Genomic DNA, 18,182 nt, shown 5'->3' on the forward strand with positions numbered 1-18,182 from the left:
CTCTGAAGGCTCAGGACGTGTCACTACGCCACCTCTTTGTGAGCGTGTGTTCCATTGCAACAACCACTGTACAGTACTTATAAGCTTCCTACAAATCGCTAACAAATAGCGAGGAATAAACATGGCTGCCACTACGAATCAACTAATGCACCCTATGCCGGATGAAAAGATGTCGCATCGCACAGCTAGTCTAATGTCGCGCCGTACTGAGCAGTGCCGCGAAAGACCGAGGAAAGCCGAGTAGTGGCGAGGCGGACCGAGCCCTGGACGGCATGCATGCAGCACATCTGTACACGCGTGCAGTTTGGCACACCGTGGCCGTCCCTGCTGTAAGAGTTGTTTGGTCACATTCGCCATGTGAAGTTGGGCATTATCATGTAAAAAAACACCACCTTTTGACAGTAATGCTCGGTGCTTGTTCTGTATTGCATGGCGCAATTTCTTAATGGTTTTGCAGTAACCATTTGCATTGATCATTTGGCCCCATGGTAAGAAATCAGTGAGCAAAATGCCTTTTCTGTCCCAAAAAATGGTGCACATGACTTTTCGAGGTGTCAAGATTTGCTTAGGCTTAACCTTCGTTGGGGATGAAGTGTGCCTCCATTCCATTGATTGCAGTTTTGTTTCAGAGGTGTCATACGATACCCAAATTTCATCCCCCGTGACTATCTGATAAAGAAAACCACCACCTTCTTCATTGTAGCGTGTCAAAACCTGAAGTGCACTGCCCATACGTTGTTTATTGTGTTGTTCAGTAAGAATTTTGGGTACCCAATGTGAGCTAAGGTTTTGAAATTTCAGTAACAATTTCATGAATTAGTGATCATGAGATTTGCAGAACTTCCATAGCAAAGGCACTAAGTGTAAACTTACGGTTGTGCTTAATCTTCTCTTCAATTGTGTGAGCCAGTTCATCAGTAACCACAGAGGAGCGTCCACTTTGTTCTTCTTCGTGCACTTGATCACGTACTTCTTTGAACAGTCTGACCCATCTTCTAACCACTGAATCACTCATAGCATTTTGTCTGAAAACCTCGCAGATTTGCCGATGCATTTCCTTTGGTTTAACTTTCTCTGCATTTAGGAAACGAATCACAAATCTGATTTCACACGCGGCGACATTTTCAATTACGGCTGACATTATAAAGAAGCACCACAAAGCACACATTGGCAGCAGCGATCTGGAAATGGCGCACATGTCTTCTCCTTGAGTCGGAGTAACTGCCGCGCATGCTCGGAACTGCGATCGTAGCGCTGCCACAGATAGAAATAGAAACGGAACTTACTTTGTGGATGACTCTCATATTTTAAGTGGCAGCAGTACACACACATCAAAGACTGTTGTGACTGGCAAGCTTTCGGAGCCAGTGCCTCCATCTTCAGGGAGAAGAGTTGAAGGGGAAGGGGAAGGAAGAAGAGTGAAGGAAAAAGATTGGCGAGATCTAGAAAGAGTCCCCAACAATCAGTCTTTCCTTCTCATCCCATATGATAAGTCTCCCCTGACCCGCAGTTCTGGGTGACTTTCCCAAAATCTACCCCTTTTTCGCAGCCTCCCCAGTCCTTTTCTTCACCTTTCACCCTTCTACCTTCCCCTTCCCCTTCAACCCTTCTGCCTGAAGAAGGAGCCACTGGCTCCGAAAGCTTGCCAATTACAATAGTCTTTTATGTGTGCGCTCTGCTGACGCATGATGAGTATATGTTTTAATTATCCAATTAAATAATTTCATCAATAATTGATGGTTTTTGTTGTTATAAATGTATTTTAAGGTTTACATAAAAGACTAATATGTAAACTGGTGTCGTATCGCTATACTTCTTAGATTCTCTCCACATCATAATGAGAGGTTGCAGCCATGATCCATGGACTATGCTATAAATAACTAGCAGGGGCTTACATTCTCAAGTGTTATGAAATTTCAGAATTAGAATACACCATCTGGTATTAAAGATGTTAAAATTTGTTTGAACACTATATATTAAGCTCATCATATTGAATAGCTCTCTGAGTAAGAAGATAACTGTTTGCAAAACTAATTCTTGGTCAAGTGAATGGATACAAACATCATTAGCACAATATTGTGATAAAATAGCTTGTTTTGTTTGCACTTTTATGAGAAATATCTGATTTCAGATACAGGTCCAGTGATGAGTATTGGTAGATACATGGTTGTTTAACTGTTTTAAATTTAAATGCCACTGTGTAAATATAATGGAGTTATAGCTCTCAGTTTGATTTTGCAATAAGAATTAATAATCATTTCAGGTCAGTGGCTAATTGAAAAGGCAAGACCAGATATTACGAGAAAATTTGAAACAGCGCTCTCAGATGACGTCAAATTGATCCCTCAGTACATTTACCAATGCAATGCTCAATATCCTACGTAAGTAGTGTAGCATGCAATGTCATGCATTTGTAGTATTACTGTTGTTTACCGGGTCACAGCACTGGCTGAAAATAAGGTGAATATATAATTTGTGCAAAATATCTGAACTAATATTCTTTGTAAGGAAAAAGAAGAAAAAGAAATTACCTTTACAAAAGAACCTATTGACCATGCAGTCTTATTTTAATTCTGACAACCATATTTAGCTTCCTTGCAATCATTAAACTGAATTCTATGGTAGCTCTTCAAAACGGACGTTATTGACTTTCTTTTGTGTTTTTGTTGCCCGTGGAAAGTTAAGCCCCAACCTTCCTTTCTTTTGTGGAATGTAATACGTACATGATGCCAAACATTACTCACCAAGTAGGAGAGGCTATGAGCAGTGGACAAGCATGTAGTGAAGTCAAAAAATCGTAGCTTTTGGCCAAAGTTCCACTTCAGACATCCAGGTTGCTACTTTGGAACAACAGAACTTGTGACGTTCGCCTGCTTTATTTCTTCGGTGATAGTCCTTGATGTCAATGTACTGCATTGTTATACTAGCTGAAAAATGAGGGGGTGGAATTTCAACATTAACTACTGTAAATGATGTAGCTGACAGTTGCACAATTGCGTTTCACAGTTCTTTACTTTCACTGTTGACAACTCCCCCAATCTTACACAAATATATTGGCAGTTCACTGTTGGTAAATGTTGATAAGCCTCATTAATAGGTTGCAGGCAACATCAGCATACTGCTACAATAGCAATATTGAACATCTATGAGCAGTAGAAAACCTAACCACACAGTTTAAATTTACATGTACATATACATGTGCATTTTCAGTTACACTGTCAGTGAGAGAGCACCGCGAGCTCCTGCTGCTAATAAGTCAAGTACACCATTTGTTTATTACATATCTTTATGAGTTTCAAACAGGAGCGAGTTCAGAAATGGATAGGCACTGTGATTGCTGTGTACAAATGCGAGCTGAGTTTGTGACCCTTCGCTCACAGCTCTAGGCAGTGTTGGCTTACATTACACAGCTTGAGGCTGCTGCCAAGGGTCATCACTGTGGAGGGTTGGACGCGGGGATGCAAGGGACATTGCGCACGACGCACGTGTCCCCCGATCGATACACTGCTGTGCCCGCCCTGAGTACTGCCTGTGCTGAGGTTGACCCCTTACCTGCAGTCGAGTGGGAGATCATTCAAAAGTCTGGCAGGCAGTGAAAGACTTTCTGTGGGGCCGATCGTAGGGCCTCCCTGGTTCGTTTGATGAACAGGTTTTGGGCGTTATCTGTGGCTGACGAAGTCTCTGAACCAGATGCAGTCGTCCACCCTGTTCCAGAAGTAGCTTTTCGGCCCACAGGGTTTGGGCATTCACAGAGGGTGGGTTTGCTGGTGGTTGCAAGCTCCAATGTTAGGCATGTAATGGGGCCCCTTAGGAACATGGCTGCCGAGGAAGGGAACAAAGCCATTGTGCGTACCGAGGGGCAATCATTCCGGATGTGGAAAGGGTGCTTTCGGATGCCATGAAAAGTACAGGGTGCAGCCAACTGCAGGTGGTGGCCCGTGTCAGTACCAATGACGTGTGTCGCTTTGGATCGGAAGAGATTCTCTCTGGTTTTGGGTGGCTAGTGGAAATGGTAAAGACTGCGTGTTGCTTCTGAGATTAAGGCGGAGCTCACCATCTGCAGCATCGTTGATAGAACCGACTGCGGTCCCTTGGTGCAGAGCTGAGTGGAGCATCTGAATCAGAGGCTCAGGCAGTTCTGTGACTGTGTAGGCTGCAGATTTCTTGACTTGTGCAATCAGGTGGTGGGTTTCTGGGTTCCACTTAAAAGGTCAGGCATCCTCTAAACACAGGAGACGGCTACAAGGGTAGTGAGGCCTGCGTGGAAGGGACTGGGCAGTTTTTTAGGTTAGAGGGTCCCAGGAAACCACAGAAAGGGCATCCGTCTAAAAGGGGCAGGTAAAACATAGTAAGATAGTTGTAGAAACAATCAGCATTTTAGTTGTAAATTGTCGTAGCTGTGTTGGGAGAGAAACAGAGCTCCAAGCCCTAATAGAAAGCTCTGAAGCTTAAGCAGTTATAGGTACAGAAAACTGGCTAAAGAAATAAATTCAGCCGAAATTTTTTCAAACGATCTTACAGTGTTCAGAAAGGATAGATTAAATACAGGTGGTGGTGGAGTATGTATTGTTGTCAGAAGTAGTTTGCCTTGTAGTGAAATTGGAGTAGATAGTTCCTGCGAAATACTATGGGTAGAGGTTATTCTTGACAATCGGACTAAACTATTAATTGGATCGTCTTACTGGCGTTTTTCATTGTGATTGGATTTCCTCATGAAATTTCAATCACCAGTTTTCTCCTCTGATTGCAAAAACATTCTGTTGGCACCCACCTACATAGGGAGAAATGATCATCACGATAAAATAAGAGGAATCAGTTTTCTCCTCCGATTGCAAAAACATTCTGTTGGCACCCACCTACATAGGGAGAAATGATCATCACTATAAAATAAGAGAAATCAGGGCTCGCACAGAAAAATTTAAGTGCTCGTTTCTCCCGCTCGCTGTCCAGGAGTTGAACGGTTGAGAGACAGCTTGAAGGTGATTCATTGAACCCTCTGCCAGGCACTTAATTGTGAATAGCAGAGTAATCACATAAATGTAAAGTTCTTGCAGAATAATATGGTACATGTGACACTATTTTTAAACAGACATTGTCATCAATTGTTCTAACAAACAGCCTATTTTTGTTACACTTACTCCACTGTTAAGTTGATGCATTGTTGTTAATCTAACCAATACATGTTTCACATCTGAAGATCGGCCATGGACTAACTGTCTCAGGACCAAAAATTGGTCCTTTATATATCTTCACAATAATAGGCACTGAAACTATACATTGTTCGATGTTTAAGTTACAGAAATTACAATTAAAACAACTCATTCAATTATCGAAATACATCAAAAAATTCCTTCTTTTTAACAGTTCCTTCTGCCACATATTGGTTTAAATAATGTAATTAACAGATATAGTTACACAAACAATATTTTACACAAAGCAGGTAATTATTTTGGTATTAATTAAGAGCGGGCTTTGCTAATATGTTTTTGAATAGAGCCAAATAAATACTTTAAGTATCCTAGTACTTCTTCTTCCAGATATTTATAATTAGTACAGAATTTATATTTGTTTATAAGTCAACGATAGTATCTAAGTCATGTAACAATTACTGATATCTCCCTATAATGATCTGTAGCAAAAGATATTAACTAGGAATGGTCAAAATAAATTAGGAAATTAATTGTATACACAAAACTAAGCACAGAATTAGATTTGGTGCTACATTCCTTAAGACTGAGGGCCAAACTTTCTCTTTTATGGAAATGCAGATTATACTCATGCATGTTAATTGTAATTAGGCAAAAATGAAGATAAAATGAATTTGACGGGGCAGATGGCAAAACAAGAGAGAAAGTAGAGAGATCCCAGTTTGCTTCATCACAAACTTTCTCTTTTATAAAAAGTATCAAGTGTGTATCCATGTCCAGCATCTCCTCCCAAATCTCTACATCAGTTTCAACCAAATTTGGTACACAGACAGCAAACCAATGAATTTAAGCACTGTGTGTGTGTTAGAACAGCGTGTTCCCATAGGAGGAGAGGTACCGACAAAGATGATTTTTTAGCCCCTGCCGTGTAGGCTTCCCACATGCCACGTGTGTTGTGGAGGAGCAGTATTGACCTGTTTTGCAGGGCAGCCAACACATTAAGAACAAAAAACAGTACTGAAGCCCCTGCCCAGTACGACAGGCGTGTTGTCAGAGTAGTATCGACCTGCTTTGACGTGTTTTGCAGGGGCTACAGGAGTGGATGGCTGCAGCTTGGTGATGGTTGAGATGGGTAGGGGAGTGGTTGGACAGAAGGGGGGACCAAGAGAAGATGGATAGAGAGTGGGGGCAGGAGGAGACAGTTAGGGGGAGAGGGAGCTGGAGGGATGGACAGGGAGAGGGGGGATGAGGGGGTGGGAACAGAGACAGGAGAAATGGACATATGGAGGTGTGGGAAGGAGTACATAGGCAGTGGACTGGCAGATGGACTTTGAGGGAGGACGGGAGGGATGGACACACATGCAAGGTGGATAGGTAGAGACTGGGCGGAAGATGATGGGCAGATAGAGAGAGTGGGAGTAGGAGGACATAGGCGTGGAGGGGCAGATAGACATTGAGATGGGGTGGAAGAGATGGGCACACATCCGGTGAGGATAAGAGAGGATAGGCAGGAGATGATTGACAGAAAGGGAGAGTGCGAGCAGGAGGAGTTGGGCATAGAGACAGGAGTGGAAGAGATGATCAGAGATGTGGTAAGGATAGGGAGAGGGGACAGGAGGTGATGGACAGACAGGGAGAGTGGAAGCAGAAGGAAAGTGACAGACAATTGGGGAGAGGAGAGGTGAGGATGGACAAAGAGATGGCAGAGGAGGAGATGTACAGATAGAGGTGGGGGAAGACAAGATGGACAGAAAGACAGGGAAAGAAAGAGGTGGCCAGAGAGAAGGGGGAGGAGATGTGTGCAACATTCACATCGAACACATATGCGGGCCAAGCTATGGAGAAAAGACTAGTATAATAATAGAGAAGATCGGGGGGGGGGGGGGGGGGGGACACTTTAAATCCCTGACATGTAGACTGCTCTACACAATAGGCATGTTGTGTGGGAGTAGTAGAGGCCTATCTTATTGACTTGCTATGCAGGGCAGCTACACATGAAGGGCACGAAACAGTTTTCCAGTCTGGAATTTTTTGGCTGCCCTGCATGACAGGCATATTGTGAGAGTAGTTTCAGTCTGCTGTACAGATCGGTTTTCCAGGGGCTACACATGCAGATACATCATGGGGTTGGGGGGGATGTTGAGATGAATAGAGAAACGAATGGACGGAAAGGAGGAGGAGAATATGGACAGAGGGTGGGGGAGGACAATGTGCTCAGGGAAAGAGAGGGCAGAGGTGGTGAACCAAGAGAGGAGGAAGGAGGAGATAGAGAGACAGAAAGAGTGAGGAAAAGGATATGGACAGATGTGAGGATGAGGCAGAAAGAGGATTGGTAGGGAGGAAGAGGTGCAGAAGTGGATACAGAGAGGGGGTGGAGGAGATTTGTACAATGTATGTGGCGAATGTGTACACAAGTGAAATCTCATGGGAAGGACTGGTGTGCACTTGTTTTTGTCTGAATCTGTGCTGCAGGGAAGATGTAAAATTTAGCTGTGGTATTCATTCAAGTGGCATGATCTGTAATCCTGAAATTGCTTTGTGTCACTCCACCCCTCTTCCCCCCACTCTGTATGGCTGTGGGGGTCCAACTGGCACAACAGGCTTCCCCCCCCCCCCCCAGGCTGCAAGCGATATATGAGGCATGTCCAGAAAGTATCATTTAGAGAAAGAACTCATAAAAAAATTTTTTTTAACCAAAATTTATTTTAAGAAAGAGAGAGCATTTCTTAAGCTATTTTTCTACATAGTCGCCACCACTGTTCAGACTTTTTTTTAGTAGTAAACCAACTTTTCTATGCACTCCTCATAGAAAGATACCATCAGTGAAGACTACTACTGCTGAACATGATTTTTTTGCATCATCATCATCACTGCAAAAGCCAGTTTCCTCCAAAATCACACTTCAAGTTCAAGAACAAGTTGTGAATCGGGTTTTGAGTGACACCAGCAAAATGGGGATGTGTGTTGTCGTGAAGTAACAAAATATCTTGTCTGAGAATTCCACACCATTTGTTTCTCAGTGTTTCACATTATTGTACTGCATTGATGGTTTCAAATCTAGGAAGGAACACAGTGCAAATGTTTTTTGTGCTTACAGCATTGTTTCGAATTGGTTTTTGGGGGATTGTGAGTGCCTCCACTCCATCAACTGTTGTTTTGATTCTGAAGTGACATAACAAACCCAAGTTGTATCACTGGTCAAATTCTGTTTAAGAATTCATCTCCCTCATCACTGTATCAGATAAGAAATCTCAAGGCACTTCATTTTGTGGATGTCCATACGCATTTTCAGAATCCAGCGGGAACACAATTTGTGAAAATTTAAGCGATTTGTGACATTCTCATGCAAAAACTTAATAGCAAAGCATTGTTATTGTGAACTGTCTGTTCTAAGGAATTTTCTTATTCACTTTCTCAACCAAACCATCATTGACAACATTCTTCATCTTGAACATTGATTTGTCCAGTATTGAATTGTCTCACCCACTTTCTCAACATTTCATCAGTCATTACATTTTTGTCATAAATCTCTACAAGTTCATGATGAACTTCATCTGGCTTAACATTCTCTGTGTTCAAAATCTGTATCACAAAATACGCTTCAGACACTGGTTTAAACATTTTGAACGATCACTAAGAAATGTAAACATAACACAATGCAGCTGTAATGATGTCAATGGAAAGATATAATGAACCAGCGAGAAGAATGTGAATGTGCAGAACTGCAACACTAGTGCTGTGGTGGTGGTCGAACGAAATGGTACTTACTTTATGGATACACCTCATGTGTCAATTTTGCTAGAAATTACTTCTGGTGCTTCAGAGATGAGATGATATGTGGCATGTGTTGCATGCTAACCCCCTCCCAAAAACACGATAGTAGATGTTAGCTATAGTTTTATCAAAATAATAGGGAAAAATTTAAATCTTTCCCCTGTAAAACCTTTCCCCTTGTATTTCTCTCTCCCCTCTTCCAGCTGCGTCATCACACGATGTCCTTCCTCCATCTGCTGCCTCCTCATATCCTGTCCTTATTCCACCTGCCTCGTCACAACCTTTACTTCTTCCACCTGCCTTCTGACAATCTGTCCTTCTTCCACCTGCCTTCTCACAACCAGTTCATGTTCCACCTTCCATCCCCATACCCCCTTCCACTTCTGTCTGCCTTTTTACACCTTCTCCCTCTCTCACCTGCCTCTTCACACCTTCTTTCTTTCCCATTTGCCCACAAACCCTTTCTGTCTTCCACCTGCCTCCTACACTTTCCTCCCCCGCCCCCCTCCCCATCTCCCTCTGACCATCCCTTCTGCCCACTTCTTCATATCTTCCTCGTCCTCCCTCTCTCTGTCCATCCCTTCCTCCCCTATCTCTCTGTCCATCTCCTCTCCCCCCCCCCCCCCCCTCCCATCTCCCTATCCACTTACTCTGTTTGTCTCGTACTCCCACTCTGTCTGTCAAATTTCTCCCACCTCACTCTGTCCAACTCGTACAACATCTCATTTTCAAACCTATCTCCACTCCTTTGAGAGGTAGGTGGTTCTTATCCACCTTTCCAGACAGTAAGCGATGTTGTTCTTGTTCTCGTTCTCTTCAGTCCAGAAACTGACTTGATGCAGCTCTCCGTGCTACTCTATCCTGTGCAGGCTTTCTCACCTCAGAGTAACTACTGCCGCCTACATCCCTCTGAATCTGTTTAGTGTATTCATGTCTTGGTCTCCCTCTACGATTTTTACCCTCCATGCTTCCCTCCACTACTAAATTGATGATCCCTTGATGCCCCAGAATGTGTCCTACCAATCGGTCCCTTCTTCTAGTCAAGTTTTGCCACAAATTCTTCTTTTCCCCAATTCTATTCAGTACCTCCTCATTAGATACATGATCTACCCATCTAATTTTCAGCATTCTTCTGTAGCACCACATTTCGAAAGCTTTTATTCTCTTCTTGTCTAAACTATTTATCATCCATATTTCACTGGCATACATGGCTACACTCCATACAAATACTTTCAGAAAAGACTTCCTGACACTTAAATCTATACTTGATGTTAACAAATTTCTCTTCTTCAGAAATGCTTTCCTTGCCATTGTCAGTCTTCATTTTATGTCCTCTCTACTTCGACCATTATCAGTTATTTTGCTCCCCAAATAACAAAACTCTGTTACTACCTTAAGTGTCTCTTTTCCTAATCTAATTCCCTCAGCATCACTCTATTTAATTCAACTACATTCCATTATCCTTGTTTTGCTTTTGTTGATGTACATTTTATATGCTCTTTTCAAGACACTGTTTATTCCGTTCAACTGCCCTTCCAGGTCTTTTGCTGTCTCTGACAGAATTACAATGCTGTCAGTGTGATACGTGTACCGCATTTGTGTGAAATCATTCTTAGAGATTAAGGAGGAGATGTGGAACATATGTACCCACATCTTTAAAATATACTAGCCGAGAAACTTGACATTGGTGAGGTATTTATTTATTCCAGTCTTGTATTAGTCCATCACCTCCTCTCCTCTCCTCTCCTCTCCTCTCCTCTCCTCTCCTCTCTCCTCTCTCTGTCCATCTCCTCATCCCCCTCTTAGTGTCCACCTTCCCCCCCTTGTCTGTCCAACACCCCACCCAATGAGATGTTGGTGGTTTTTACCCCCGTAGTATTTCTTCAAGATAGTAAGCAATGTATGTACCAAGTTTGACTGAATCCAGGGGCCTAGGAGGAGATGTTGAAAGTACCGGGTGATCAAAAAGTCAGTATAAATTTGAAAACTGAATAAATTAGATAGAGAGGTACAAATTGACACACATGCTTGGAATGACATGGGGTTTTATTACAACCAAAAAAATTCAAACGTTCAAAAAATGTCTGACAGATGGCACTTCATTTGATCAGAATAGCAATAATTAGCATAACAAAGTAAGACAAAGCAAAGATGATGTTCTTTACAGGAAATGCTCAATATGTCCACCATCATTCCTCAACAATAGCTGTAGTTGAGGAATAATGTTGTGAACAGCACTGTAAAGCATGTCCGGAGTTATGGTGAGACATTGGCGTCGGATGTTATCTTTCAGCATCCCTAGAGATGTCGGTCGATCACGATACACTTGCGACTTCAGGTAACCCCAAAGCCAGTAATTGCACGGACTGAGGTCTGGGGACCTGGGAGGCCAAGCATGACGAAAGTGGCAGCTGAGTACACGATCATCACCAAACGACTCGCGCAAGAGATCTTTCACGTGCCTAGCAATACGTTTTTTTTTTTTTTTTTTTTTTTTTTTTTTTTTTTTTTTTTTTTTTCCTAATAAAACCCCCATGTCATCCCAAGCAACTGTGTCAATTTTTACCTCTCTATCTACATTGTACCGTGATATTTTAAGTTTTCAAATTTATACTGACTTTTTGATCACTCAGTATGTATGTGTGTTGAATATGTCAGATGCTCTGCTGTTTAACAACACAAGACTCCAGAGAGGATTTTAAATCTGTGTGTGGTATTCAGCCTTGTGTCTAGATCTTAGGTCCCAAAACCTGTTTACAAAATAATTGGCTCATGACAGTGCTCATTCTCATGACCCGATTGATGCACAAAAAAAAAAAAAAAAAAAAAAAAAAAAAAAAAAAAAAAAAAAAACCCTCTATACCTTTAAAAGTATTCCAAGTAAAGGAAATACAGGAAACAAATATTAACAGGTAATTTTTGAGAATTTCCTTGTCACCCTTTCTCATCAACACCCCCACCCATAGTGGTGGTGGAGATGCTTACTGCTATAGTATTTTTGTGCAAATAATAAGTCACGTACCTAACAGAATTGGTTGAAATTGGTCCACATGTTCTTGAGTGTGCTTGCTTCAGGGTTGCCTCCTTTTCATTGCAGCCCCTTCCTCTTTTGAGAGGTGGGTGGTTCTTAACCTCATAGCGCTTCTTTCCAGATAGTAAGTAATCAGTAAATGCTCAATTCTTAAAAGAATTGAACTCCCCTGGATACAACAACGTCAAACTTCTGATCACTTTCCAAATGAGTTGAGGCTTTAAATATTTGATGTTACACATATAATTGAGAAAATGTTTAGAAAAGGTTTGAAATTATGTTTAAAGTTTGTCGGAAATTACTAAGTGTTTTCATTATCAACCATTGTATGTAGTCTGGGTAATTTGGGCTCTGTTTTAGGAGAATGTAGTTTTTTTCTAGCATCTCAGTGTTTATGACGTCCTGTCTCCTGAACTATGTGTCATAAAATGATATAATTGTGCAGGCACATTCAATGGTTTATGGGGATACTATCTTTGAAATGTGTTGTGAATAGAGTTAGCAGTAAAACCAATAAGAAATTAAAAATGCCTTGCCTTATGTGGTAGATTTTCAGTATTGGTTCTGTATTGATGGGTAGGACTAATGATGATGATATCTCTCTCTCTCTCTCTCTCTCTCTCTCTCTCTGTCTGTCTGTCTGTCTGTGTGTGTGTGTGTGTGTGTGTGTGTGTGTGAAGAACTTCCTCTGAAATCTGAACAATTGATCATCTTTTCCATGTGGCTTTCCAGTGCTCTTTCCTTATAAACATGGTGTTGTTATTTAAATTATTTATGTGGAGTCCCTGTGCAACTTCTACCTGTTACTGAAGATGACAATCACATTGAAAGGGTGACATTTTGACTCGATTGAGGATGTCCAAGTAGAATCGCAACGGGTCCTGAGCACCCTTCACCCTGTGGACTTCCGGGAGTGCTTCCAAAAATTGAAACAACAGTGAGATTTTTGTGTAGATGATGGAGGTGACTAGAATTCTTGGAATTTTCATTGTTTTAGTTTCCAGTTAAATTACTGATAATTGATACTCTAACAAAGAATTTTACTTTAGCCTGCAACTGCAGAATAATACAGCACGAATAAAACACAAACAAGAAAAAAACATCAAAATTAAACTCGAATTGCAAAGAAAATGCACCATTTGCAACAAAACACAGAGCACACACTAGCATCTGTCAATAGCAAAATGTGTCAAAGGCTTTAGCATGGAAACTATGCAATACTTAGTAACAACAAACTGCTTTCGACTAGCGTGACTTCACAACTGTTTGCATTAGTTTTGTTTGATCAGTTGCCAGTGGGCTTGCGCACATGCACAGAGCTGAAATCGCGTATGAGCTACTTGAAGTGTGGTTGTTAGCTGTGTGGCCAGTAGCAGCAAGCAGCCAGATGCTAGCTGGGAAAATTTTTCTAGCCTGCCCAAGCTGCCAGATAAGTGCATGCGCAAAGCATTCTGAGTTGTAGTGAGGTTGTAGTCTCCATGTGACCTGTGTTTACATTTCGTGTTTTTGCTGTTATGTCTTTGTATGCAATTCTCGTGTCAAACAAAAACGAAATGGCTTTATGTGACTGGGAGCTATCAACTAAATTAAAATACATTCACATACTTATGGAAAACTAAAATATGTTATTAGTATCAATTTTCTGAATTTATTTTATTTCAACATCATTGCCAATTGAGCATTAATCATGTTGCAGAATAATGAACTTATTTTTGTTGGTTTGCTAAAGCAATTTGGCTTTTATTAATCTTTTCTGCAGAGGCAGCCAATTTCTGTGAAACAAAATGTTTTATTCCACACTGCTGGGCGGTTTCCACTGTTTATTGAATTTCAAGTGGACTGTTTCATCTTTGGCACATATATCATAATGCCATAATACAGAACCAACCATGAGAGATAATACGATGTCTGTTCAAAAAATTCCGAAACTTTGCCCACAAAATTTTTCTGCCATTCCTTTTACTTATTGTGCATGGTCTCCTTCGAAATACTCTCCTCCACAACTGATACACCTCTACCAACACCTTTTCCACCTGCAAAAGCAGTCTTGGTACACCTCTTGATGGATTTTGCGAAGTGCTGTCTGCAAATTTTCTTTTACCTTTTCTATCGTCACAAATCTTCATCGTCTCAACAGGGTTTTCAACTTTCAAAATATAAAAATGTCTGCAGGAGCCAGATCTGGAGAGTACAGAGGATGAGGCAACACAGTAATTTCGATTTTTGTGCAGTAGTCACATACCAACAGGAATGAATGTCTGGGTGCGTAATCATGATGCAAGAGCCATGAATTGTCTCGCCACATTTCAGGCCACTTCCTTCTCACAAAACTTTGTCCCTGTGGGATGAATTCATGATGAGCTAATCCTTCAAAGTCAAAGAAATCTATCACATATCTTTGATGTTTGACCTGATCAGACAGCTTTCTTTGGTCTTGGTGAACCTTTCCTGCCCCATTGTGAAGATTGAACCTTGGTGTCAACATCATAACCGTGGACACACATCTCATCACCAGTGATGATTCTCTTAAGGAACATCTCGTTCTCATTTGTGTGATCCAAAAGCTCTTCACAGATTGTGAGGCAAAGGTCTTTCTGGTCGTGACTCATGGGCTGTGGTACATAGTTGTTAGTAACACGATGCACTCCAAGATGCTGTGTCAGGATTTAATGACATGATTTGACTGAAATATTGCATTCTTCTCCAGTCTCTTGGATAGTCAGTCTTCGAGTGGCACACAAAATTTCATTGACGTTCCTTACTTGAGCGTCGTTGGTAGACATCAAAGGGAGTTCTGTACGAGGGTCATCTTTAACTTCTGTCCAGCCTTTTTTAAACTGTGTTAACCATTCATAACACTGAGGACTGCTTAAGCATTCATACCGTAGGCTTCGTGAATCACTTGGTGTGTCTCTGTAAAGGTTTTCTTGAGTGTCATGAAAAATTTAATGCAGATGTGTTGCTCCTCTTAACTCTGCCATTTCGAAATTCAACAAACTGTGCAACACAATATTCTACACAATACAGCACTGAACAATAACCAACAGACATACAACAATGAAACTTGCACCATTTACACATTACACAGGGATGGCAACTGCATTTCGCTCCAACACACCATTGGCGTGGAATTACGAATGTTCTGGAATTTTTTGAACAGTATATTGGTACTCCAAGAATACTAGCATCCCAAAAACTGCACTGAAAAGCTTAATACCAGGTAGGGGAATAATTCAGTGTGAATCTGAACATGTGAATGTGCACTTTAAGGTGAATTAGGCATTTTAGTATGGTTTATGAAATTCCGATGTTGTTGGAGTATTCTGATGTCCTGTTTCTTTTATGATATACTGTAAGATCTACTAATGCTATACATTTATGAACATATGTAAATGTTCACTCAAAGATGACTAAGCAGGCAAATTTGGTCATTAGTACTGAATAAAAAGCTTTGTTTTAAATATATTGCCATCTTTAGCAGAATATTACAGGCGTGCCTTCTGTGAGACACAATGTTTTTCGATCACAAGACATGTTTCAGCACTTGCCTGGTACATCCTCTAGGTGTAATTTACTTCTTAATTTGTGCCGTTTATGTCTTAAATTAACAGAACACCATTCTTTGGTAAGTTATAGAGTGGCAGCAACGGTGTTTTATTATTATAACTTCCCACAAGGCTTTATATTTATTTACTCCTTGAGAAGAATATAAACTGCTGGTTATACCATGTGTCTGCTTTACAGATAACCTTGTCAATTTTTTATACTATTTGGAAAAGTCATGAAAAACTTACTGTCCTTAGTTCTAGCATATACAAATAACTGTTTTTAACTAGAAATTTGTATTCCTTCTTACTAGTATTTTGCAGTGCTGTGCGGATGTAAACCTAATTGGAAATTAGGAATTGCAGAGTACAAATTTAAAAAAAAAAAATCTATGTTATGGTCACCAAGTAGCAAAATATTAAGGACTTTGAATTGTGGAGTCTAGTTTTGAAATGATCAGCATACCAAGGACTGCTTTCTTATTTTGCATCCCTTATCTGGATAAGATATGATAAAACAATTGCCCCAAGTACAATAACATTGTACTGTATGTCCTCTCTGAACAACATGCTGCAGTGCTGCACATGTCATGTCCCACTATGCATGAAATTCCAAACAGAAATGTGACAAAAGGCAAATGAATATCAAGCTCGGGCTTCTTACATCATCATAGTTGCACATGGAAAGTACAGCTGTTTTCCGGCACTCTCCGCCAACTGCTCCAACGAACCTATTTCTAATAGGTTGGGGGAAAATATAGTGACTGGTGATTTGAGGAGGGCTACTTTCAAAGTCAGTTTCCTTTTATGCAAGATGAATTATGTTATGTTTGAGACTGTGCGATAAATTTTGTAAATCACAGAGCGTTTGACTTTCATTCAAAACTTAACATTTTGAGGACCGACCGCTTAGAAAAATTTCAGGCACAGAAGACCATCTACTTATGTCATTTAAAATTTCACTGGAACATTTATTGTTGAGTATCTTAAAAAGAAACACACGAAAAAGAAACCAATATTTTATCTGAAGGCTTGACTTTGCTCGTAGCTATACTCTATGTATATTAATTTAAACCATCAATTTTCCTATTTGTTTGTTCGCACTATGTAAGACATCTTGCTGTTGGCTGACTGCATCACATATCCTATGTGCTGAATAACTGGTGTCATTGGCTGGGGAGATCGGCTGACAAAAGCACGTCACAGCTTCCACATATATCATCATTGCCACTCTCAGAGACTTCCTCCACATCGCTGTGGTGGTGAGATGTTACATCCCTCCCCCTTTTAACTGTTATGTACAGCAGTACTGGAGGTAGTACCAGCAACACTGATTTGGGGTGGGGCAGGGGAGCGAGCAAGAGAGGTGGTCAATTCTTGCTGATGGGTCAGTGATAGTTGATGTCGTGGTCAGGGTCTCGGGTAGTTATTGTCCTGGTGGAAGTGCAACTTCCACAATTCAGGGCTGTGGTTCACCTTCAGAAACAGATGAACATCACTGGACAGTAAATCAAGGTAGTATGGAGAATGATCAAACAGTTCCCACTTGAAATTGTGTAGCAGCAATCATTTGTGTGTGTGTGTGCGTGTGCGCGTGCGCGTGTGCGTGTGCTTGCACACAGCAGTATGAGATTTCCAGCTGCGTTACGAATGTCAACCAACTCATTCTGTTTTCGAAAACAGCATTCACAGTCGGACTGCGTATTGGCTGGTGCAGTGCATTACAGGACAGTGAACAAATAATTTTAAACTAAGCCTGCTGATTATCTTTTAATTTGTTGAACCAAAAAATTACTAATTCCATATAAGGATTGAAGCAAATACACAAAATGATATTTCTGTTAACAGGGAGTTAAACAGAGGGACAACCAGGAGAAACCCGGGAGTTTTTTCATCCGGGAGAAATCCGGGAAAAACATGTGAATTTTAAAGAATTCTGGAACTTTTTCGTTGTTTTAGTTTTCAGTTAAATTTTTGTAGTTTTGATTGGTAAGAACTGAAACTCTATCAAAGAATTTTACTTTAGCCTGTTACTGCAACATAATACTGCAGCAATAAAATGTAAATGAGGAAGAAAAAATAAAACTTAAGTTGCGAAGGACAACAAAACACAGCGCACACACAAGCATCTGCCAATAGCAAAATTTGTAGAAGGCTTTAGGATGAAGACTGCAATAATTCACAACAAACTGCTTCCGATGGGCGTGACGTCACAACTGTTAACATTAGGTTTGTTTGAGAAGTTGCCAGCGGGCTTATGTGCATGCGCAGGTGAGTTGAGTATGAGCAGTACCCTCTCACACTTCTGGCTACTTGAAGTGTGGCTGTTAGCTGTATCCAAGGTGACTGGACACGAGCTGTATGAGCAGCAGAAACAAGCAGCCAAATGCTACACGGAAACATTTCTCTGGCACACCCCAGCTGTCAGATTCGCGCATGCGCAGAGCAGCCTGAGTTATAGTGGGATGAGGGGTAGTCTTCACGTGAACCGTGTTTACGTTTAGTGATTTTGCTGTTTCCTCTTAGTTTACAGCTCTCAAAAACAAATCGGATTTCTGTGGCCGAGAGAATTAAAATATTAACATAATTATGGAAGGCTAAAATACGTTATTAGTCTCAGTTTCTGATTTGATTTTATTTCCAGATTTTTGGTAGTCGGGTATTAATTGCCTTGCAGAACATTGA

The 18,182-nt window shown here is 41.0% G+C and overlaps 1 protein-coding gene across 1 annotated transcript in view; it reads left to right on the plus strand.

Moving 5' to 3' along the window:
- The window catches only part of LOC126484339 (1-acylglycerol-3-phosphate O-acyltransferase ABHD5-like), a 103,259-nt gene that overhangs the window by 55,370 nt on the left and 29,707 nt on the right, over positions 1-18,182 (plus strand). The window contains exon 6 of the mRNA XM_050107792.1: positions 2,264-2,381. Coding sequence (XP_049963749.1) covers positions 2,264-2,381 — 118 coding nt within the window. The remainder of the gene's footprint in view (positions 1-2,263; positions 2,382-18,182) is intronic.

The sequence above is a fragment of the Schistocerca serialis genome, chromosome 6 (genome assembly GCF_023864345.2).
Source record: "Schistocerca serialis cubense isolate TAMUIC-IGC-003099 chromosome 6, iqSchSeri2.2, whole genome shotgun sequence".
Taxonomy (NCBI): Eukaryota; Metazoa; Arthropoda; class Insecta; order Orthoptera; family Acrididae; genus Schistocerca; species Schistocerca serialis.